This window comes from Cinclus cinclus, chromosome 7 (assembly GCF_963662255.1).
Source record: "Cinclus cinclus chromosome 7, bCinCin1.1, whole genome shotgun sequence".
NCBI lineage: Eukaryota > Metazoa > Chordata > Aves > Passeriformes > Cinclidae > Cinclus > Cinclus cinclus.
In genome coordinates this window covers 17,669,731-17,694,418 of record NC_085052.1, presented here as the reverse complement: position 1 = coordinate 17,694,418, position 24,688 = coordinate 17,669,731, and the positions used below count along the sequence as shown (strand labels likewise).

General features: G+C 40.3%; 2 protein-coding genes across 2 annotated transcripts in view; one reads left to right on the top strand and one right to left on the bottom strand.

The window, feature by feature from the left end:
* WDFY4 (WDFY family member 4) overlaps positions 1-24,688 on the top strand; it is a 117,306-nt gene that overhangs the window by 72,141 nt on the left and 20,477 nt on the right. Inside the window, exons 44-50 of the mRNA XM_062496929.1 lie at positions 334-454; positions 2,816-2,901; positions 4,285-4,347; positions 17,324-17,366; positions 18,166-18,285; positions 18,764-18,881; positions 19,548-19,657. Of these exons, the coding sequence (XP_062352913.1) occupies positions 334-454; positions 2,816-2,901; positions 4,285-4,347; positions 17,324-17,366; positions 18,166-18,285; positions 18,764-18,881; positions 19,548-19,657 (661 nt within the window). The remainder of the gene's footprint in view (positions 1-333; positions 455-2,815; positions 2,902-4,284; positions 4,348-17,323; positions 17,367-18,165; positions 18,286-18,763; positions 18,882-19,547; positions 19,658-24,688) is intronic.
* On the bottom strand, positions 7,206-7,994 carry LRRC18 (leucine rich repeat containing 18). Its single transcript, XM_062496930.1, has one exon. The coding sequence runs from the start codon at positions 7,992-7,994 to the stop codon at positions 7,206-7,208; it is 789 nt and encodes a 262-aa protein (XP_062352914.1).

The following is a 24,688-nucleotide window of genomic DNA, read 5'->3' as shown; positions in this document are numbered from 1 at the left end:
TTCAGGTTCTCCCAAGAAGTTTCTTCCTTTGTTGATTATTAGACTTCAATGTGTGCAAAACATTGCTGTCTGCCTATCTTCATGTACTAAAATAACTCTAAACCTACCCTTAGCCTCCACAGTCTCTTTATTCAGGTTAGCTAGTATAAAATCTGCCTTTAGTATTTTGCTTTATTTATTTAGCTTTGTTTTCATTATATGTATGCCCCAGTTGATCTTGTTATCTCTTGGTATTGTTATATTTCTTTAGGGGAGGACTTGGATGTTCAAGAGGGCTTTCCAGGTCTTTTTTGTTTCAAATTAATTTTTTTTCAATTAATTTTTCTCCTCCAGAATCAGTGATCCATTTATTTTCAACTTATGTCATAAAGATCATTCTGTGGGAGACCAGATGTGTTCCCGTTATTCATATCATGATATCAAAGAGATTCATCTGATGCGCTTTCTCCTGCAGGTAGGAATTAACATGCTCAGTCATTTGAGGGAAAGCTGCAACAGCAGAAATGACATGTGACTGAAAACTGCTTGCTCAGTTTTCACTAAGACTGCTGATGTTTTTTTCTTGAGTATCAAAATGTTTTTGGTCCCATCATTGCTTCATTAGCCTTTGCTAATATAAACTCCTATTTATACCACAGTGTTTAAACACCCTGACTGGAGTGGTTGGCTTATTAATTGCTGGGCTCACAGTGTTGTTCACACAATGTTTTTGAAATCACACTTGAAGTTAATGTTCTTTATTTTAATGGAAGCTACCACTAAGTGGCTGACTTCCAGTAATATTCAGCTTCCAAAGACTTCAGTAGCCATGACATCAGTGTACTATGGATTACTAAAACACTTATCCTGGGCTTCTTGGAATAAATTTCAAATCCTGCATGTGCTTCAATAAAAGACCCATAAGCCAAAGAAGAGGATTCTGTGCCTGTAGCTGTAATACCCAGGAGCTACTCATCACCAAGGGCCTTGGTACCCTTTCAGTTTTGTCTCATTTAGGTAAACCTGTGAGGAGAATCACAGAAGAGTTGTAACTAGAGCTTCTTGCAACACTAGATCTTGTACTTGCTTTAGAGGGTTTTGGTACAGTCTAAGGAGTAATTCACAGATTTGACCAAAATATGAAGTTTTGAAGAAGCTGTAACTAGTATTTGTTATTTTGAATCCATTTTTGGAATGTTGAGATTCAGCAGGGAATTAGAAAATCATTTAGAAAATTTAGAAGCTGGAGAAAATGGGACTGATAATTGTCTTGTGTCAGGTAGTGTGGTACTCATCCATGAGTCAGCCCTGTTTTATATTTAATTATGTATGCAAACTGGGAAATTCTGGTAGGTGACACTTGCTTCAGGATGCAGGTTATTTTTTACATTTTTTTTTTTTTATATATATTGCAGTTAGGTCACTCACCAAGTATGTACAGGAATGGTAAGTCATGTTCTGAGTAACTCTATGAAGCTTACTAAGATCACTGGTGATCAGCCTGAGCAGAACTGTCACCTCTTCTTTTTGGGGGATAGCAACACAGTTGCCAGCAGAAGACTTCCATCTATTCATATATTCACATTTGTGTATGCGTTTTTTTAAACATGCAAAATATAAAATTTTGGTGTGACACAAAGTGAAAAGTAGAGATGAGTAGAATGTATTCGAATGGGCCTGGGGCAAAGGCTGAGCTTGTTGATTTGAGGGGTTTTGTGGTTTGGGGTTTTTGTTGTTGTTCCAGGGTTGTTTTGTTCAGTTAATGAACTGAAACTCAGGTATCTGTATCAGGCTTGTGCTGAGACTCTATGCCATGAACTACATTGAAAAAACATTGTGGAAAAAGAGGAAGGCAGATCCCCTGTGCTTTCCCTGCAGGACAGGTAGATCAGCTGTTTTGGCAGTGACTCTGCCTCAGCTGGTTTCCTCTTGTCCATGCACATAGCCCAGCCCAAAGCAAAGCACTGGTCCAATTCTGTAATGGCAACACTTGAGCAGACCTCATTTGGAAAGCTGAGCTTCAGAGCAAATGCTGCAAGCTGTTTATTGTCATAGCTGCTCTCATATTACCTTTCTGCTTTATATTTTTTCGTGAATCATGTATGGGCCACCTGCCATCAGAGTTTTTCTCTAGCTTTGTATTGCACCTGCCACATTTGGATTGAAACTCATGTCTGGGTTCCCAGACATTGCATGTTATTTATAGTTTTACTTGAGTGACTTGGACCTCTCACTAAGTAAATAATAGGATTATATTCAAATGCCCAGCAACATGGTGTATGGAGACATTCCAGGGAGGGGGAAAGGGAGTGAAGTTTTCTTTCAATTTTAATTCCTCAAAGTCTTGGTGTGAAATGTCATAAACTCCCCTTCTTCTAGTCAGGAGTAATTATTTGGCAATTCTGTTGAGTTCTGTCTTAATTTAGAAAGCAGTATGGTTGCTTTCTGAAATAAACTCTTATTTAGAATCCCCTCTTTGTGTTATCTTTATCACCTAGTTGAAAATTAATGCTACTATTGTCTTATTAATCACACTGAGATTTCATGATAAAAATGTCATGAAGAAGCAGCAGGAAAAGGTGAGTGATGGAACCAATATGTGGAGTTTGGTTTTGCTTCAAAGAAATGCTTGAACTCCTAGTCTCCTAGTAGGACCATCTCTGCAGTTTATGAAATTTAGAATGTTAGACTTATTTTGCTTTTGTTCTGCACGTTTGTCAAAAAAGTCGAGGTCATTTTTTAAAGCCCTGAACAGTTGGACAGGACATCATGGGCCCTTTGCAACACTAGGCTTTGCTCTGCAGCTCCTCACACAATGAATTATTTGCCTTTCCAGGAGATCGCCTTGGAAATATTCTTCAAAAATGGTTACTCCAGATTTCTTGTCTTCCATGACAGTGACCGAAATAAGATATTTAAAAGGTAATGACTAGCTCACAATAACATGGGAATGCTCCTGGTGATGCTCCTGCTATACCACCCTTATTTATCCTGGTGTCAGCTGTCTGTGTTGTGTTGCCACAGGAGCTTTATTTTCTTTTTTTTCCCTTAATCTTTAATGGATAGAACTTTAGCTGTGAAATTTTCCTTTTGCTGACCTGCCAACTCTTTGGAGCATTATACAGCCATTGAGTGATCAAGGGATCTGATGTGTAGGACTTTTCTAGCACCCAGTGATGTGTCCTGTGTCCCTGCACCTCAGGAAATTTTGACTGTAACTGTTTTTCCTTCCTCCCACTGAAATGAGAGCCACCTCCACCTTACATCACAGTACTGGGTGAAAGAAAGTTTCTTCCTGCTTTCTTCCAACCCTCATAGTATTACTAGATTCTTTAGGAGTAACATATTTTTGTCTCCAACTTTATCCTTCTAGAGTTAAATTTAACAATAGCATTTTAAAAAAATCTCCTTATGTGCTTATCTTGTTAAATGGAACTTGAATGTAAGACTATGAAGTGACTAATTTGCACTTTGTTTTCTTTCATGTTATTGTCTACTGAAGTTCTGGCCATTATATTAGGATTGCATTAACTGGCCTTTACACAGGAAAATCCACTTCAGTACTAGTGCTTCCTGTACTAAATTCTGCAGCCTGAACTGACCATAGGTACTGTTAATTTCTAAAGAACCATAGCAATTCCTTCTGCTCCTGAAATCTCTGAACAGTCCTTATTATTGCAGTATTGCATTAAAAAGTGCAGGTTGATCTGTTCTTCCTTTCCAAACAGGCTGCATATTGTGGCTACTTAGAATCACCAAGATCTGCCCCAGAGCCAGCTCTTATCTTTGCTGTCTTTGAGTTCTGACAAGTATCTCTTGTGGCAATTTTTCAAAGACAGTTCAAGACAAGGTTTTAATCCTCAACTGAAGGTCACCAAAAATATCTATTTCAAGGGTGTAGTTTGTCTGATGTCATAAACCCACAGCAAATGTAAATATGAATGGCTGAGATGAGGGTTGGTGCTCTTTCTGCCATTTTTGCTAAATAAATGTCTGAGTGGGTTCTTATTCTCTGACTTTAATAGCATCTTAAACCAAAAAGTCCATAACCCTGTATGTAAATTCAAAGTCCTATTGGGGAAAGAAACTGCTTTTATCCAGCCCATAGCAATTCCTTAATATTAGGTGTATGATTTTGCCTGTGTCTTACAGCTTTATCCTAGGTTAGTCTCAGGGCAATGCTGAGGCTTCCTGAAGAAAGTTGTGAGGACATAGCAGTTATATATATATATATATATATATATATGTAATGTGTCCTAATAATCATGTGCATAACTATAATGTGACCTTTCATATCTTCTATAGATTTTGCTCCTTCCAATCAGCTTTGAAGTCGAAGGGGATAACAGAAGAATCCCTAAATATAAGGTAAAACGTAGAAACACTGGATAAAAGTGCAATTATGTGAATAAGTTGCACCTTAAAAACAGCATATAGAAACGTTTGTATCCTTCCTTTAAAAGATTCAAAGGTGTTGCCAGAACTTCAAAAAGCATTCGGGCATACTTCACCACAGTGTGAAGTATGAATATTCACAGAACATGAATGTCAAAAAGTTGACTATGCATAGATGATTAATAAATTATTGCTTCCTTAATATCACTTTATTGGTAAATTGTACACAGATAGTTACTGTGGGAAGAGACACTGAGGTGAGGACAGAGCTAATCCATAATGCTTTTGTATCATGATCTCCTCATTGCCTGCTTAGGGCAGACAGTGACGTACACACGGATGCTTTGGCATGTTGTATTAGCTGCACAGTGGAGATTCTAAGCTGTCCCTCAAACTTATCATTGCAGGAAAAACGTTTTTTCCTAGTGGGAGGTGCTTGACAGAATGTTTCATGAATGGCATGAGTTGCTGTAACTTTTCTCAATTTGGGTATCTGGGGAACACAGCCTTAAGTGCCTAATTGGTTTTTCTAAATTGTGTTGAGACCTGGGTGCACATTGCCCCTGGGTTGTTGTAGCCTGTGTCAGCTATACCCATTTTAATTTTCAGCCCACCGGTTGCAGATCATTACCTATCTTGTAAGTGAGCATTTTAACCCTTGAGCTCCAGTCATCAGCTGACTAAAAGTATCAGTGCAGTATGGAACCAGCCCCAGCTAGAGCCTAGCCTATGCCAGAGGGGATGGCTGGCTGTGGAGCCTGATATCTGTTCTGTGTAAACAGCAACTCGCTCTAGGATTTCCTTTCCCGCTTGCTGGGAGCTCAAGAGGTGTGAATGTCTTGAGAGAAGATGCAATAGAGCATCAATAAATCTGGGCATTAACTGGGCTGGTTACAGTTGCAAGAAACACTTGACTCCTGGTTAATCTCAGAATTGGAGACAGGCTGCATGCCTAGGTCTAAAGTAGTCTGTTCTGAATCCCAGTAAGGCTCTGCCTTCAGTCTTTCTCACTGGCTGAGAGAAGCCCCTATGCAACTTACTCACTCTAAGAACATAAAGGGTCTTTGGCATAGCTTTAGCTGAACCGTATTAGAGCATGAACTGAAATAAAATAAACATTTATTATAATCACTGCCGGAGTATTGAAGCCAGAAAAGTTGTGTTTAAGTGAAAAGTTAGAGGAAATTACCTCAGTAGGTGTGCTTCCCTTTACCAGTCAGAACTAACGGACCGAGAACTTTGTGAGTTTACTTTTCCCTTGTTTGAATTGTGGAGCTGTTCCAGAGTTAGAAAATTTCAAAAGCAGCACTTGGGGCTCCTTCCCCATCTAGGGGGACAATGGCCAACTTCCACAGCTTTCCATCTTTTCCTGCCATACCTGAGACAAGGAGGCAGGCCAGACTAAATTCTTTGCCCAGACACACTATTAATCATTGCTCAGTTGAAGCATGGAAAGAAGAAATTATGAGTTTGAGGCATCATATGACATTGAGGTAATAGAATTTCTGGGAAATTTCTTATCAATTTTTTCACCTAGTCCATGGGAGATACACAGGAGTTCTGACTCCCAGGCTCTACTGTAGTAATTTGAAAACTAAGGTGCTCCTGGCACTTTATCCTTCATTCAAATATACTTAAATATTTGCTGTCACCATAGGTTATTATGGCCACTGCCAGCCCTTCTCATGTCATGCTTGAGTGCTTTTATAATCTGCTCATTGCTTGTCCCTGTATACTGCTGTTTGCAGGATGTCAGCACTCTCTGCCCTAAGGATGTGATTTCAGTAAGTGATTGTGTGTGCTCAGGTGCACATGTGTATATGTACATGTCAACAGAAAGCTAAAAGTGCTGTGGGGATACCAATCCTGACTTCATCAATTCAGAAGCAGACTCTTGGACCATGGAAGGCAGTGGCTCCTCTTAATCACTTTAGTCACTGCTTAAATGATAAGCCTGGGACCCTTAAAAAGAGAAATATTTTTCCTATGCCTTCTACCTATTCATTGGAGAGACACTCAGAGGCTGACAAAGCACTGAGTATGGACAGTTGTGCTGTTTGTGTTGTGCAACTTGGAGGTTGCTGCACCTAGGTATAGCACTCAAAATCCCAAAGAACTTGCAGAATTTGGCCTCCTGATGGCAACCAGGATCACTGGTCGACTATCTCTAAGCGCTGTGTTTGTACTGCTTAGTTACAGTACAAACATAACATCCTGAGCATAACACTTGTGTTTGCTGCCTCTGCTGAATTGGAACAGGCTTGCAGTTCCCACGCTGCCAGTGCCTGTTTGAGACTCTGAAAGCTTGGAGGCAGCCACCAGTAGCAGAATGTTCCCAGGTCTTTGCCTCTTTTGCCAAATAGCAATTCCTGAGACCAGTTCAACTGTGTCTCACCTTATGAAAATGAACAGAAATAATATTTGGGCCTTAGTGGTAGGAATGGATATTTTTTAAAAGATCCCTTCACTGGACACTGCACACACAAAAGACCCCAAAAAGCCCAAACCACCTTATGAAAATGAACAGAAATAATATTTGGGCCTTAGTGGTAGGAATGGATATTTTTTTAAAAGATCCCTTCACTGGACACTGCACACACAAAAGACCCCAAAAAGCCCAAACATGGAGAACATGTTATAGGGACAGGCCCAGATGTAAATAGTCTTTTCCAAATACAGATCTGATTTAGTTGTTCTGGTTTTCATTTCTAAAACAAAGTTGATCTTTAAAGAAGCAGAACTGCAGGGAAATGGAGGAGGAGGGAGGTCAGCTTTTTATTTGCTTGGGTTGGACTTCATGAAATATGGTCTGTAGAGTGCCTTGGTATATTTCAAGGATTGTCATCTTTGTTTATTCTCCATTCTTCCTGGTTATCCCTTGCAGTGGAATTGGGTGTAGTGAGTGAAGAGAAGCTTGTCTTATCTGAGGGGCCAGGTGTCATGTCCTCTAACTTGTGCAGCTCATCCCTCTCACCCTGACACGTCTGCAGGCAGATGCTGCACAGGTCTTTCTTTTCTACTAAGTAAAGCGACTCTATGCGTTTAACGGTGTCAATTGGCTCATTTTCCTTTGCAAATTCTGGTAAAGGGTTTCTTTTTACATTCAGTCTCTCAAGTTTGGGGAGCTTTTTCACACTCTTCGGGATGATGGTCAAAGAGTTGTCAAAGAGACCTAGCTCAATAAGTTCCCTCAGAGACCCAAGAGTGGTGGGAATAGTCTCAAGACAGTTCAAGCCAAGGTTGAGAGTACGCAGGTTCCTGAGATGGGTCAACTCTTCTGGTAGACCTTTTGTGGTCAACTTGTTGTTGCATAAATTCAGGAAAGTAAGGTTCTGAAGTGTGCCTATTTCGGCTGGCAGCTCCTCAATCTGATTACTATGCAGGTCCAGCCACATCAGATTCTGGAACTTCTCAATGATGTTTGGAATCTTTCTTAACATGTTCCTGCTCAAATCAATTTCCTCCACATCAGCCAGCTCCAGAAGGCACTTGGGGAAGGTGGCAATGCCCATTTTGCTTAACTCAAGACGGCGCCTTCCATTAAAAAGTACCCGGACTGCATTTTTGGCTACTTTCAAGGTGATCCTTTTCCCTTGTGGACCTTTTCCCTTGGGCGGCATCTCTCTGCTGACAGACAGACACACCAGACTCTGTGGATAAAATGTGAGAACTCTAATAAAGCCTTTGAAAGCCACAGCTGTTAATCCCAGAGTTGTATGTTAATATAACTGCAAGACTTTTCAGTAATTTATTTTTTTTTGAGGTCAGAACTTTTCAACTGTTCATCTGCAACTCTGAAAATTCTTCCTGAAAGTATTTTCAGTAGGAGAAATTCTAATAATTTACAATACTATTTCATTGCAATGTAACATCTATATTACATTACAGGGTGAAATTACAAGTGGGAGACATTTGCTGTCTTTCATTCCTAAACACTGATTTGAGCTTAGGATATAATGAAACTGCATGAAATATGTTATTATCCATCAGCCAGTTGAGGACTGGAGAAAAATATATTGTGGGTCTCAACACAGTCCTTAGAGACTGCATTAAAAGAAACTATCCAAAATTGTCTCATTCTAACCTAGATGAGCAGATGCCATAATTACAGGCCTGGAATTTGCTAACAGGTTGGTTAAATTTCTTGTGTAATGGACTTGAGATTTGGGCTCTAGATGTTACTGAAAGATTAAAAATTTAAAGGAAATTATTAAGAGTTTTGAGCAGGACTCAGGAACATGGTGGGCTCCCAGATTTGCCAGAACTATTGGCAATTCATACATCACCTACAGGGCAAAGTGCAACAGAGATTGGTATCAGTGCTGCTTAATGCCATGTTAAACCAGGCCCTTGCTAAGTGTCTCCTCCTCTGGATACTCTAACCTTGTTCTTTTGTTCGTGCTGTGGGATAGAGGGTCTCCCACTGCAAAGGTGACCTGCCCTCAGAAAAGTGCATGTAGGTGTAATAGTCAAACTTTTGAGTCATATTGATGCTCAGCATGTGTTACATGCTTCCTGGAATGAGGCCTGTAAGAGTATAGTCCACTTACAGGTTTGGTGAAATCTTTCCAATCAAAGGTCATCAAATACAGCTGCTAATTATGGCTAGTGGCAAAGGAAATAGGCTGATTCCCTGGAAATGGATGACAATGTCTCTCCCAGTGAGAGTTTAGAGAGGAGCACAGCTTACAGCTGAGTAATCTCAGGTCTGGGTGCTCTGGCATTTAATTTTGAAGAGTCAAATTGCAGCTTTGATGAATGATTGTTTAGGACAAAATAAGGATTTGTCGACAATACATGTCCCTATTAGAAAGACTTCACTACAAACCCTTCAGGCTTTTTGGCTACTCATTAATCATGTGTGAATACGTGAAGGGGAAGCTCAAGCTACAACTAAGGTATTCCAGCTTCTTTTCAATTACATGCCATAGCCCAAAATAATGCAAAAGCATTAACCCAGCCACCACCCACTCTCCCAAGAGCTCTGAAATGAGGCAGATGCTTCAGAAAATACTGGAAGCGGTGCAATGGAATCAGTCTTGCCCTGAGGGTGTGTTCCAAAATTAAAATTTGTGTTATTTTATATGAAAATATTTAAATACAGTTAAATGTTTCTGTGTGTCACTCCCATGTTTCTGTCTCTCATGAGTACTTACAGAGCCATATTACCAAGGGGCAATGTCAATGCTATTCTAGCTATATGTTGACTGGTAACTAAAGTGCTCTACAGTGTAAATAAGTACTCTTTCCACCTTTGCTGATGTTAGTGTAAATAATTTCCCCAGGAGTGAGAAGAAAGTGCTGGAGATCAAAACAGCAGGATTTTCTAATCACAACTCACTATTTTGAAGGATTTTATGCAATATTCTTGTTGGCAATTCTGTGAAGATAAAGTTGAGCAGTATGGGGAATGCCAGGGTCCTACTGCTGGTACAGGATACTCTCAGTCTTTTCTGGTGCACAGACATGGGGTGATTACAATGCTTCAGAAAAAGGTCTATGGGGGAGCTTTCTTATGCATTGGATATGGAATAAAAAGAAACTTTCTGCTTCCTGTAACTGACATGAGCCAGGTGACTTTTAGGTCCAACTTTTTCTTTGCTTGAATTTTTTGTTAGATGAGTTGACCAAGACATTCAGTGCGTTTTAGTAAGTGAAGCTTCTCAAACAAGTATGCATTTATAAAAGGTATGGGAGCCTCAAGGAAAAACATGTAATTTTTTCCCTAATTTCAAAATTATAATTCCTTTTAAAATGCTTTTATAAACATGTTTAAGTCTCAGAAAGCATTGTACTTCGTTCCTGTAAGTTTTTGGGGGTTTTTTCCGTTACTTTTCATTTAAAATCCAAGAGGGAAACACTGAGCCAAAATAGTTTTCTTTCCTATTAAAAAAAACAAAAAACCATCTAGGCAAAGAGTCATTCAGTTGTGCCACTGTTCTGGTAGCTGGTTGCCAGTGCCGGGGTCCCTCTGCGCTGTGAGTGCCTGGCAGCACTAGAGGGAGCCTGGTGTACGAGGTTGAGTGCTGGAGGCTGGGCAGGAGGAATGCTGCAGGTCAGCCTGCTGGGTGTGAGCATTTCTCTGTCAATAACCTTTTCTAAGCTGTTACAGAGTTTGAACCTGGAGCTTTCAGGTTTTTAAGAAGTCCAAACAAACAGATCAGTGTGGTTTTTCTCAAGGCAGATAAATTTGTGTGATGCGCTGCATAATGTCCAGACTCCAAAGAGTTTCTTCACACAGCCTTCGTTAGTCAGATTTTTTAAAATCCAACTGTGAACCTCTCAGATGCACTGATCAAGTCCCTATGGCGTATTCACTCTAAGAGCTATTTAGTTTGGGTTAATAGTTGGAGCCACATTTCAAACTTAGAAAAATATAATTTGCAATTCCAAAGATAGGGATTAGTACTACAGGTCTGCAGAAACATTTTAGAGTGCATGACAGCTTGAAGAGGATGAATAGCTCTCCTGCCTCTGCATGCTTGTATACTAATTATGAGTGTTTTACAGGGCTGTAGCTGGAGATAATGGAGCTTACTTAGCCATGTCTCACTGTCTTTGCCTCTGTGTAAGAGGGCCCCAGTTCTGTAGCCACTGATATTAAAAATTCAGGAATCACAGGAGTTCTCCTTGCTTAATTGTTAATTATGCCTGTTCAGTCTTACACTCACAGTGCATCTCCTGGAATGGCAGAGAGAGAGGTACATGTGCTGCCCTACCACCTAAGAAATGGTGATGAGACTTCTCACCTGTATTCTCTAAACCTGCACCCTACTGCCAGGTTCACCCCCAGAGTTGTAAGCAAGCCTTTTCCTGGGATGGAGGGTGCTGTATTTCTGTGATAAGGTCTCACTAAAATGGATCTTGACTGGAAAACCCTTTCCCTTTCTATCCACATTTGTTAGAGTATTTGGCTTGGATGGGTTTTTGAAAGCCCAGAGCTTTAGGAGTGTTTAACAGGCCCAGAGTTTAGAGGTTGATCCGATACAGAAATTAGTAGAAAATGTGTCAAGGATGTAATGTTGTCAGTGGTGCTGGGAGCTGCAGGGATGAGCAGAGCATCGCAGACCTGAGACTGTCAGTGTTTCTCTGAGGCAAGGTAGGATTGGGGATTATTCCTTATCTGCATTTAAGCACTTGCACAGGGTTGGGCCGTGACCCATTGTATTTTAAGCCTGCCCTAAGAAGAAGATCTGATCCTAAAAGACTGCATATTTGGACTCTGAATGTTTCTTTTTCCTTTCTGGGCCCAGGTGGGAGAAGAACTGGCCTTCTACCTGTAGCACTGCTTGGTGCTTCAGAACCTCCTTCTTCATGGTTCTGCCTAATATTTTCTTCTAGGGTTGGTGCTTCCTAATTCACTGCAGCACCCAAAGCTGCACAGAACCATCCTGAGCCCACCTTAAATTACTCTGTGAGAAATTTCTTGCGTCTTTGCTCTTGGAATTGCACATGCTGTGGAGCAAGCCCAGCAGAGCTCTGCGTTCCCTGCACCTCTCTGGTGACAGAAAGGCCATGAGGTGACATGTGCTAATTCACCCATGGAATAGGGGATACCATCATCTATAATGAAATACTTGCATGCAGAGCTTAAAACCAGCATTCGTACAGCAAAAGATTCTGCATAAAGACAAGCACTTCCACTTCCCTGCTTAGAAGCCTGTTACCATTTGTTGTTGTTGGATGTGATCTGTTGTGGAAGAGATTAATTCATTGACTGCCTTAAATGCAGTCTCTTGCTAACAGGCAGGTTTAGACTAAATTCCACCATGAGTTCATAGTTTGAGAAAAGTTTCCTTTCTTAGTATTCTTACTTCTCCAGATGACTTCAGGGCCACTGTACACAGTACAAAGTCACTTGCAAAACCAACCAGTTTGATCTTAATTCTGCCAGGCTGCCCCCCTGCATCTGATCTTACCAGCTAAGTAGCTCCAAAGGCTGAGCGGGCGAGGTGCAGATGTCACAAGCTGTTCAGGTTTTCTCAGTAGTGTGGACTGAGCATTCATAGTCTGTTGCTGTGCAGTTGTCCTCTGTCTGCTCGTCTTGGAATAATGAATTAGTCTTTCAGTCTGTAAATAAACCCATAAGCACGAAACACAGGACAGTTTACTTTCCACAGTCTCATGAATTCTGAATTGTACTTTCTTGATGGAAAACGGCAGCTCTTCAAGAAGATTGTGTGAGTGTGCCAGTGAGGAGTGGTGAAAGGTCTTCCCCAACTCCAGGGTCCTGCTCTTCAGTGCTCCTTCCAGCTTATGGAATTTATGTTACTAAGCAACAGGAGTGCTACACCCTTGGAGATCATTAGCATAACTGTTGGTTCCAGAATGCAACATCAAGCTGGAAGGAAAAGAACTGAATGTCATGCAGTGCCTGGAAATGTTGTATATAAAATTATGACAAAAGAAAAAGCATGTGGAGCTCGTTAGATGCTGTTAGTCTGATTCTAACATTGCCTTAACTGTCCATTTTAGTCACTTGACTATTTCATTTTACTTGGCTGCAGCAGAGTGAGACATACTTGTCTGTGTGTGTTAAAACTCACAACGTTTGTGATCCCATCCTTAGCACATGCCAAACGGGATAGATGTGGACACAGGAGGGAAGGCTCATTCAATAGTGCAGCAGAGGGTATATGAGCTGCGATTTATCTATCTGTGCATATCTTTCTATCTGTCACATCTATCTGCAATATCTATCAGTGAACCTTCAAAAGTGCACTTGGTATAATGATTTCCCTCTGGAGCATGTGAATTTATTGAAATCTGTATCTATGACTGAGGTAGCCAAGCTCAAGCTTTTAGTAACTGATCACAGTAATTACAAAATAATATCTGAAAGTAATCCTACTGTGGAAGAGAAGAAACTGAGTGGTTTCTTAAGGTGATATTCACAGGAGATGCAACATTGAGGCCTCTCTTGCTGATAATAGGTCCAAGATATTATTGGCATAAAGAAGTTGCTGATGTTAATGTACTTGTCTAATTCCAGGGTTGGAGATTGCATTCTGCTCACCTAAACAAATAAACTGGGTTTAGTTGATGTGTTTCTTCATGACCTGAAGTATGCCTGAGTGCAGCATCTCCACAGAGGAAAGATTATCCCTTTGGTTTAAGCATTGTGAATGCACATGGTGCAAGCAGTGTTCCATAAATGAGGGAGATTCTTTTCTCCCCGCATAGCCCCTTCAAGACACCCTGCTTCAAGGAGCCTTACTTGAATATGGTGTTTATTTTTTATCTTTAGCACATATTAAGCATGACTGGAAGGTAGACTGATACAGTCAGACAAGGTGGACTGATGCACTCATACTGTACCTTTAGAATAAAGTAATCTAACCTAACACTTCTCTAAGTTTGAGAGAGGCTTGACTGTTTCACAAGGGAAAGCTGCTATTTCTTTTGAAGTCTTCTTTCTTCTGTTAATAGTATGACTTGGATCTAAGTAGTGGCTTACCAAAAAGGAGATTTTCCATATAATATCTTTGGTAATTGCAAAGATTCTTAAAGAACAGTTGGTTAAGGAGAGCCTTGACACAATTTTTTAGACTGTAGTCTGGAAGATGGAATGAAAAAAAAAAATAAAGCAGTTTTGTGAAATCTAAGAATCTATTAAGTTTATTGAAATTTTAGTATTAATTTTAGTGAGGGCAAAATCTTATCCTTTGAGATTATCTCATCTGCAATGAATCTCCAAATGGGTTGAGGTCCACCTGTCTCTAGCAAATAGCACACTGGCTATCACAAGGGTGAGATCATAGTCTGATGTTAATGGAAGAGGGATTAATAAATCACTTATGGATAGAGTAGCCAAAGGTGGATCATCATTAGTACACATTGTGTTTACATTCTACCATGGCTAATGCCCTACAAATACCTTACAAATTAAGACATAGGTACTTCTCTGTAGGTACTTCTCTTGAGTTAATATAATTTCACTCCCTCTGGAACTTTAGTTATTTATATTTATAAAGCACTTCAGTTTCTTTTACAAACCAGCCTTTGATTATTTATTTATTTATTTATAAACACACTTACTGCATTTGGGTAGCTGACCTTCATCTACACTGAGCTTTTGCTATGCTGTCTAGAGAGGTGTTGGCTGGAAAAATGCTAGTTAATTATCATGGAGAAGGTAGGAACAGGCTTGAGCTGCTTGTAATGCAATTCTTGTTTCGAGACCCTGAGTCAACAGAGGAGAATGGAGAATTTCAGATTTCTGGGGAATTAGAAGGAGAATCCTCTGAGACCCAGAAGGATGGCTTTTACAGGGGAGAGACTACATTTAGCCTTGCTTATTTTCATGACATTGTGAACTTGTCAATGTCTTTGAGTTATGTAGTGGCTCCCAAAGTCAGCAGAGAGAATTATTTTGACCCTTGTATGATCTTATTTGCTGTTTAGGGCTTATGAGAAGCAGAGCAAGTGCTTCACTAGGGAGTCATGGCACTCACAAATCAACATATGTATATTTGCATAATATCCTCACAAGACTGGCCCAGTTTAGTCGTGTGCAAAGCATTTTATAATGCTCTCCCCTGTCTTCTAATTCAGCCAGAAATCCAAAATAAACCTGGATGGTTTTAGTATGCCCCTGTGGAAAGGGAAGAACCTAACTTGATCGCCCTGTAACAAACAGCCTAATCCAACCACACTTCAAATGATGCCAGGAATCCTGATCCTGTTACATCCCTTTAAGATACCTTCCCTGAGTTCCAAATGTGTCTTGGAGGCCTTACAAAGGCCACTGGGGAAAAGCTCTGTGAAATGTACATAGAGTGTGAGAGGACTTAATTTTAAAGGGTAAGTGTTCATCATACCTCTTTTGTACTTTGGAGTTCCCACATTTGTGAGTCATGTGTTGCTCAAACTGGGGGTGCAACACAACTACTCTAGTCAATAGAATTTCTTCTGATTTACACTGTTTAGACTGTATAATCTATTCTTTTTTTGCACAAAAAGTGAAGATTATATTTTTCTGTGCTGGATGTGAACTCTATACCTTTGTGTTTACTGGTTTCCAGAAACATAGCCTAGTATTATTAGATTTCATGTGCTTAGCAGGAGACCTAAGCAAAGCTTAGAAACTGTAGACCATGTGCTAGAATTCATCCCGGCTTTCATGTTTGTGCATTCAAAATCCTTCTCCCAGATACACTTTTCTCTGAAGGGAGTCCTAAGCAAGTGTAGTGGTTTTGTATTTCAAACAACCTTTACAAACCACCACATTAAGGAATAAAATAATGTGGAAACTGCAGTGTTTTTCCTTTATGTATACTATTAACTGGCCCAGGATTGAATAGGCAGTAAAAAAATTGTTCGTGAGAGGTGGTTGACAAGAATTTACTACTGTAAATGCAATAAAATGGCAATGATCATAGACCATTCTTCTGTTTTATTTAGATCTTTGAAGCTACTTTAAGCCTTGCTTTGTGGATTTCTAGTGTGATCCTATAAAGAGCACAGGAGTGAAAATAGCAGCTAGTTTTTCCTGCAGTAGTTTTATAATCTATGCTGAACTGATTTCCTCACACTTCATGAAGTGAAATGTTCTGACTCTGAGCTGGCACCTTAGGATTTGTTTGGCTCTTAAAGGAAAGAGCCTCTCTTACCAGCAGCATTGTATCACGCCTATAAGCCTGTTTACTTTGGCAGATGAAAAGTTTCTTCAGTCTGTGTACTGGTTTTGTAGTAAATTTTCATCATTGTAGAAGAAAATTGTGTTTGGATTTGTGCTGGAAGCAGTGTTGATAATTCAGGGATGTTTTAGTTATTGCTGAGCAGTGCTTACACAGGCTCAAGGCCTTTTCCGTCCTGCAAATTGTCCCACCAGGACCATGAGGAGGCTTGCTGTGCATAAAAAGTTGGGAGGAAACACAGCCGGGACAGCTGACCTCCCCTGGCCAAAGGCGTGTTCCACAGCACACCATACCATACTCAGAGTATAAACCTGGGGCAGCAAGAGGCAGGGACATTCCGAGCGATGATGTTTGTGTTCGTAAGCCATGGTTACCTGTGATGGAGCCATGGAGATGGCTCAATACTGGCCTGCCAACGGGAAGAAGTAGTGAGTGAATTCCCTGTTTCGTTTTGCTTGTGTGCACATCCTATTGCTTTATCTGTTAAACTATCTTAACCCACAAGGTTTTCTCACTTCTTCTCCTGCAATTCCTTCATCCCTATGCAAGGAGAGTGCATAAGTGATTGTGTTGGGCCCATTGACCTGCTGGGTTAAACCATGATAATCCAGTTGTCACTTGTCTCAGTTTGGTCTCTAGATATTAACAAGAGCAAATCCATGGTCTTCAAATACTGACATGTGTTCTGGTTCAGTGCAGTTGCAATACAACTTTTGTTTCCTCAGAACCTTTGACTCTTGCATATTTTCAAGTGAATTCCCCTAGTTTTAGTTGATCAGGGTTTTTTTAATTAAAGTTTTAATAACAAGTTGCATTTTGAGAACAAAAAATGTGGAAAATATGTATTTATTACTTTAAAAATATTAAAATTACAATCCACTCTATAAGAGCTATGTTAGTTTCAAAGTGCTTGTGCAACAGCAGTCTTTGATACGGAGAATGAGAGACCTCTGTTTTTAAGCCAGCATTTTCTGAATGCTTCAGAAAAGCATGAGCTTTTGAGCATAAGTTATTCTTATAATATTCTGCTTCAGAATAGAATCAGGCAAGCTTGATGGTACCTGTAATTAGCTCTACAATGACATGAGACTGGGAGTACAGACTGAGTAGCGTGGCTTAACTCAGAACAGCACTAACCTAATCAATGACACTGATTTTGGAATTGTTTAGTCAATGATGAAACTTCAGCCTTCTAGTGTTGGTGTTCTCTCATTTCTGTGTAATGATAGCAGGGGCACCGATGTTAATGTGTTGACTTTCTCTTATTGTTCTGAAATAGGTTGTTTAAATCAAATGTTTGTTCCATACAGGAAACACTCAGGAGGGGAAAAGACGATGCTCCAGAAGTGGCAGGTAAGCTAAATCTTGACTGCACATGATTAAGCAAAAAATTTCACCACACAGATATGTCTGCACGTAGATATTTGTGTGTGTGTGTGTGTGTGTGTGTGTGTGTATCAAAGCCTAAGCTGCTCTCTCACTGCTGGAGGTGAGCTTGTTGGCAAGAGGAGCACAGTATTTACATCTGGTTTTTGCAGAGTTTTCGCTCCTCCTGCTATGAAACATATGGCACTACTGTCTGGTGGATTAAATGTGATTTTGTGCACATTTTTAAATTGAGACCAAAAAGAGCCACCTAGTTGAATGCCTGTTCACAGATCGTCTATACATCTCAATCAATGCACAGATGTTTTGCTGAGCTGGGAGACATGTTTACTTTTCTGTAGCCATGGTCTTGGTGACTCAAGACAAATTAAGAAATCCATAATTTCTTGCTTATATGTAGCACTTTGTGCAGCCTTTTCTGTATAGGCAGCTGTCCAAGGCTTTCCAATATCCAGGCTGCATGCATTTGGCTCTTTTAAATCAAGAAAAAGTGCTCTGTTTTGCAAATACAGCGTAAAAGCACTACTTGATTATAGACAAATGCAGTTGGCCTGTTTGAAGAAGAGACTGAATGAATACAGGTTCTGTTGAACAGATTGTTGTACAAGATGTTGTGTTGATCTGAATGGCAAAGGATGATTGATTTCACTACTTATATAATTCTTGTCCTGGTGGACCTGGGAACCACAGGCCTGTGAGGGTGCCTTTGCATGTTTTTTTAGGGGCAGAGTCTGGAGATTTTAATGCTTGTTTCCTTTCCCTGCAGAAGAGGGAGATCAGCAACTTTGATTACCTCATGTACCTGAACACTCTGGCTGGCCGCAGCTACAATGATTACATGCAGTATCCTGTGTTTCCATGGGTCCTCGCTGACTATCACTCTGAGGTCAGTGCTGGCTGCAGAATTCTGTACTTTCTCTGGTAGCAGCTGCACAAAGGAATGGTGAATGATGCCATCGAAGCAGTGGGGTCTAGACCAAGGATTTAAAATTTGAAGTAGTTAGTTTGAACTGTACTGATTCCATATAGATTAGCTTTATCTTCAAGTCAGCATGCTGAGGATCATATTCTGTGGATGAACATCTGTTTAATACGTGCCTAGTTAAGGACATACTGCATCAGCTCAGCGGATAGATATGGATAGGTTTCTGTGAACACAGAGAAAGAGTTTTGGACAGAAAAGCCTTGAGAGCAATTTGCAACCTGCCAGGTCCTTTATTTGTGAAGTTCCAGAGGAGGATAAACCTGTGACCCTTCTTGTATGAGTGAAACTTCCAACGCAGCCTTGCTACTTCCCAGTGTCGCTGGGATAGTTATGATGTCTAAGATCTTAAAATCTCCATCTCTGCTGGGTTTCTTTTCAGACTCTAAACCTCACTGATCCTCATACATTTCGAGACCTGTCAAAGCCCATGGGAGCACAGACTGTGGAGAGGAAACACAAGTTCATCCAGCGCTTCAAAGAAGTGGAAAAAAGTGAAGGTGAGAGTTTTAGGAGGTAATAGACAACAGAGGCTTGAATCCCCTCAGAATACCCAAAAACTTCGCAGAGCTGTGGCTAAGACACACCATGCCAAGGAGAGTCTCTCTCACTACTGTATACAAACTGACTAACAATTCAAGGAGAAATGTCTCCCTCCGAGTACTGCCTTATGTGCCTTGTACTGCTTTATTCTGTTCTCTTGGACAGGAAAAAAAGCTACAGCAAAAAGCAATGTTCCCTGGAAAAGACTGTGCTGTTAGCAAAGCTGCACACATTGGTCTTATTTGTAAGCTAAGCTACATGTAGAACACTGGTGCACACAGGTTAACTGACAACTACCTTAAGAAAAGGAAACAGAATATTAAAGTTGTTGACCTCTGGAGATCAAGACCTTCTTTGGCACTACTAGAGAAAGGAATGGTCTGGAAAGTTAAAAGCCTTATTCTTCAGAAAATGAAATGTGGAAGGCAAAAATGAACATAGTACAGTAGTGACTGTTCACATTCAATGCACATATTCGTTGCAAGGTGTGCTGTAGCTCACAGGTCTTCATATTTTCTGCTCAAAATACCTGTTCCCTATTTAATTGTATTGTGGTAATTGGATGCTATGGGCTTGAAATGGTGGGATTTTGTACTGGAATCTGATCTGTGTGCCATTTCCAGGAGACCTGTCAGCTCAGTGCCATTACTGTACTCACTACTCATCAGCAATCATAGTGGCATCTTACCTGGTCCGAATGGAGCCATTCACCCAGACCTTCTGTTCTCTGCAGGTAAGGGGGCAGGATAACTTCCCTCCTACACCTTGTTATGAGCCATGTGGTGCATTACTGCAGCTGTGTGATGAAGGGGGATTAGTTCTTCTGACATTTGATGTACTCTGTATGTGGATTTGGGGCTTATTTGGGGCAACATTTATAATATGAATGTTGACTTCAGTGAAAACATCTTAAGGGGACCATGACTGATGAGAGGGAGAAGGATTCTTTAGCTTTGTGAGAGCTGAGGCATGTAAACAAATAAGCTTCTGACTTTGGGGCAGATGAGACTTGGTACAATATTCCATAATAAGGCAGGTCTTCTAAGCCCAAGTACAGTCATGTGGCTACTGGCAAGTACCTGGAGCTCGCTGTGGCTGCATAAAGAGCATTCCAGGGCCAGGTGAGGACATATAGGTTCTGGTAGGTGTGAAATGATCATGGGTTCAACTTTCTAAAGAAGTGGGATGAGATTACATCCAATGCTTCAGAAGGATTATTTTGTGTATTATTGTTCTGAGTTTGTTACTGTTTATACAGTGCCAAAATGGCTCTCACCATGGAATTAAATTTATGGAAATTGAATGTTGTGTGTACCTTTCCCATCTGCACAACATACAGGGGCACTAAATTTCCTGATTGCCCTTTTCAGCAGGCAGTTACTAATGCTCAATCAAATACACTTGGGCTGTAGCAGAGGGTTGTTATGTTTTGTTCTTTTCTCTAATATGTTGTGTTATAATAAGGTCTGCCAGGAGTACTGATCCTACAAGGTGTATTTTTTAAGGAGTAGCTTGCTGAAATCTACCTATCCCTGTGCAGAAATGCAGGAAAATATCTTGGCCAGAATATTTCACTGTTGGAAACTGCTGTAGTGCATAGTGAGGGATGTCCATGTCTCCTGCAGCTTTCCAAGCACTTTGCTGTTTTGGTTTGGGTTTTTTTCAGTGAAGTAATACAAATAAAGTGCTGTGTTAATTAAGTAATAAGCCCTATGGTATCAGCTGTTACCAGCAGTAGCTGATGGGTTAGTGAACCACCTGAGGCAATGGTTGCCATCACACTCTGTGAGCCATATGTTAGCTGCAGTCATGAATGACTGTGGAGCAGTTATTTCTTGTTGTAAACAACAAAGGCTGCTGGATCTCCCGGCACACTTTTCATGCATAATGAGTTCACAGTCTGAGTGAATGCTTTGTGGCTGTGTTTGTGTGAGTAGCAGGTAACCAGCAGTTTTGTGAGGATAGTTATCTTCAAAGGATAGTGAGATCTGAAACAGCAAACATTTTTCTGGGTGTGGATTCACTAAAAGAAACTGTTGAACTCCTTCTGTTCTTACTCTTTTGCTTTTATGTTGGTGCATATTCAGCTGAGCTCATTGTTGACATGTACCCCAGGTGGCTGGTCCTATGGTAGCTTAGGAATTGCTAACTGTGAGATGCTGCTAGGAAAACAGCAGATCTGAGAAGTGTATGACCAAGTCAATGTCAGGTTGCAGAAAGAGAATTCCCGCACTTAAGCTCTTGGAAGGGTGATGCTGCCTTTGGGAGCTATGAAAGCTTCTCAGCATCTTAAAAAGTGAAAAAAACTACATTTATATCTGCAAATGGACAGTCTGAATACATGACAAGGGCATGCAACAACTTGGGTGCAGTCTGTGAAAAACTGATGTTGGCATAACATCTTGTCTCTCAAGTCAAACAGTTGATTTGCACTGGACCACAGAAGTTGGGAGTGAGGAAGCATTGCCTTTGGTAATGTACCAAAGGGACATTACAAAGTACCTTTGGGACTGTACAGGAGAAACCTTATTTCACTTTTTTAAAGTGAAATCTGACTCTGAATAAAAGTTTGTATGTGCTGTGCCTATTGAACTGGAATGGAGGGAAAATTGTCTTATCAAACAGGTATTGGTTGGTACCTTCCACTTTACCTTGCTCAAGTATCTCCTGGGATTCTTTTCAAGAATTGGTCTCAGCTTCACAAAAGAGCAGTAAAGGTTTCCATGGTTAGTGTCTTTGTTGGGGTCTTCTTGCCCTCAATATTGAGATTTGCTTTTGGTCAACTCAGCTTTTTTATGCCCTTTTATTCTTATCCCACTCTTGCATTTCAGCCATCAGGTTGACTTTTCCCTTACATTTCCCTCTCAAAAATACTTACAGAGAGCAGGGTCTTTATCTTCATGATGTTACTGACTCTCGAGCAGTCATTTGAGCACTACCAGCAGGTAACAACTTCTCAGCATCTCTGGGCATGCTGTAAGTCTTTCCACCTTCATAAGCAACTCTAAGATACACTGAGGTATTTGGGTCTAGAGCACCACCAAGGTGATGCTTAGTCTTACAAATTTGGGAAGTTCCGACTTCTCTCTAGAGATCATTTTGCCTACTTGCTTTGCATATACCCTGCTGGACTGTAGTTTTAAAAAGCATATTTTTCCAGTATTTTGGTGACAGTAAGGCCTCTACTGAAAGGAAAGAAAACAGAGAACTACTGTGTCTAGCTGTAGAAAAGTCATAAGAGTTCGTTGTCTTGCAATCTAAAAGCATAAAGCAATTCCGGATTCTCTTTTTCCCTTTCAGTGCAGTTTTTGCATTCATAGAGAGAGAAAACTCATTAATTCTGATATAAATATATGCAAATAAATTTATTAATATAGGAAATGGGAAAATCAGTTATTGCTTCCTTTATAAATAATACAGGCTTAAGTTTTAAAGATATTACTTTTCCCTAAAATGAATTAGACAGCCAGGGAAAAAATCACATTTTTTCGTAGTGGTAATATCTTTAACCAGATTTGTCGCGCTAACAGCATTTCCTATGTATATATTATTTTTATTTAATACAGGTAATCTTTTTATTACAAATCATATTGTTTCTCAGGAGATTACCACCAGCTCTCATAAAAGCTGCAAAAAAAGATGAAAAAGCATCAATCACCACCAGACACAGCACACTGTGTGCAGATTAAATATACAAAGCCCTTTAATATGCTTCAATGAGATACTTGTTAGCTGTTGATTTATTTATAGTCCTCCTTCTACTCTGTTTTAATTTCAATTTGAATTTGACTCCAAGGGTCCCTGCCTAATAATGATCAAGAGCAGGATGACCTTGTGTATCAGATTAACTCCAGATAGGCTTGCTCATGTGATTAGCCACTTTTTCACTCTGTCCCTTAAATGGGTGTGGGAAGGCTTCACAATTGTCACTGGTATAAGGAAGAAGGACAAGGAGCTAAAGCAGAACTATGCTGTCATTTAGAGATGAGGCTGGACCAAGAGTCTGACCAGAATTACCTTTAGGGGAAGGAGAGGTGGGGTCTTTCCACCTGGAATATATGTTAAGTTTTGGTGTGAGTCTATCTCAAATGACAAGCAAGGAATGGGGCTTCAGCACCTGGGGCTTATTGACTACTGTCTTCTGAGAACTTATCCATGAAGGTATTTTCTCCCTAACAAAAGTTATGGCAAAAATTACTTCTTGGCTTACAGTTGCCAGACTGAGCAGAGCAGATCTACAGGCATTGCAACGTAAGCGTGCAAGTACTCAGGGGGAGCCAAAGGGCAGTGGTTGTTAGCATCAGAAACCCATGTGGGAACTGCTGCTGGCCTTCATCTGGTCCATGGGAGCAGGATCCCATCCTCAGAATGAGTGCTTAAATGTCGTTTGCTTAAATAATGGATTTCAAGTCAAAGCTTCAGCTGATTGTTACTGTGCAGAAGTACAACATCCTCCTCATCTGGCACATGCAACCGTCTACAGGCAGAGAAAAAACTAACTGAAGGTTTTGTTTTCCCAAGAGGTCAGCCATAGACAGAACCTGACTGCATCTCACTTCTTCAACAGATTGACCCTTGCACCTCATCTGTGTTTTAGTGTCTTCATTATACAATCCCAATGGTTTATTCTTTTTGCCTAGGGAAGCAGCTTTGAGGATTGAATTGTTGAGGGTGAGCAATCATTCACACATGTTCACTGTACTACAGAACTATTTAAAGGTACTCATTCTATCTCTGACAACCTCTCCTGAGCCCTGGCAGTGGGCTGTAGAATCATGTCCCATGACATATGATCCAAATTAATTAACCCCAGTGAGAAATATCTATATTAGCCTGGGAGCACTGCTTCCAGCACCTGAACTAGGTTTTGAGAAACAATTCAGTTCTGTCACTTTAATACAGTTAAGAAGTCAGCTTTCCGCTAAAATAGTTTGGTATTTCTGACAAACTCATTAGATGAAATCCAAAACCTGATTTTTATTTGGTTATTTCCATTATTATAGAAATTTTATGTTGCATTAAATTCTTCCATACTCCATGTAGTATTCTACATGTAAAGGTAAACCTGGATTTTCACAAATGCATCTGAAAATATGAAATCTGAAATCCCATTAGGAGATTATGTAGGAAAAAATGGTTTCATTTAAAAGGCATATATCCTTCATTCAGTAAATGACTTTTTAAAAAATTTCCACTTGAGGCCTCAGCTCAGAATGATGTCCTGGGATACTAAGGCCACTTTTGTCTAATGTTTAATTCTCATTAATCGAAACTTGTTCAAATATTCTCAAGATGCGATATTTTTTACCTCCTTCATTACTTACCATTTCAGCTCAGGTCCCAGAAATTCTTTTTTTTCTCTCCTCTTTGTGCTGTCCTTCCTTCTCATAAAGAATGACCAGTCCCTGCACACTCCTGTGCACAGGGTCTTTCCTGTTTTCCTGGATCTAATTAATGTTGCTTCAGTGGTAACTTCCCCTTCTCCAAGGATTTTTTTCACAGGAGAATTGCACATAAGATTGTTCAAAACTATTTGGGTCACAAGTGAAGTAGTCCATTGCTTGCAAATCACTCTGGGATGAAATAAATTAATAGCTTTCAGAAGCATTAAAAATGGGCATGGGGATATTCTCAAGCTGCCCATGATGGCTCCTGTTGCTTCTGTTATTGCAGGCTGTGCTAAGACTCCAAGCTTTATGGCCTCTCAACATACAAATCTAAAAATCAGGACTGATGGCTCCTAACAAGACCACAGTATATGGAG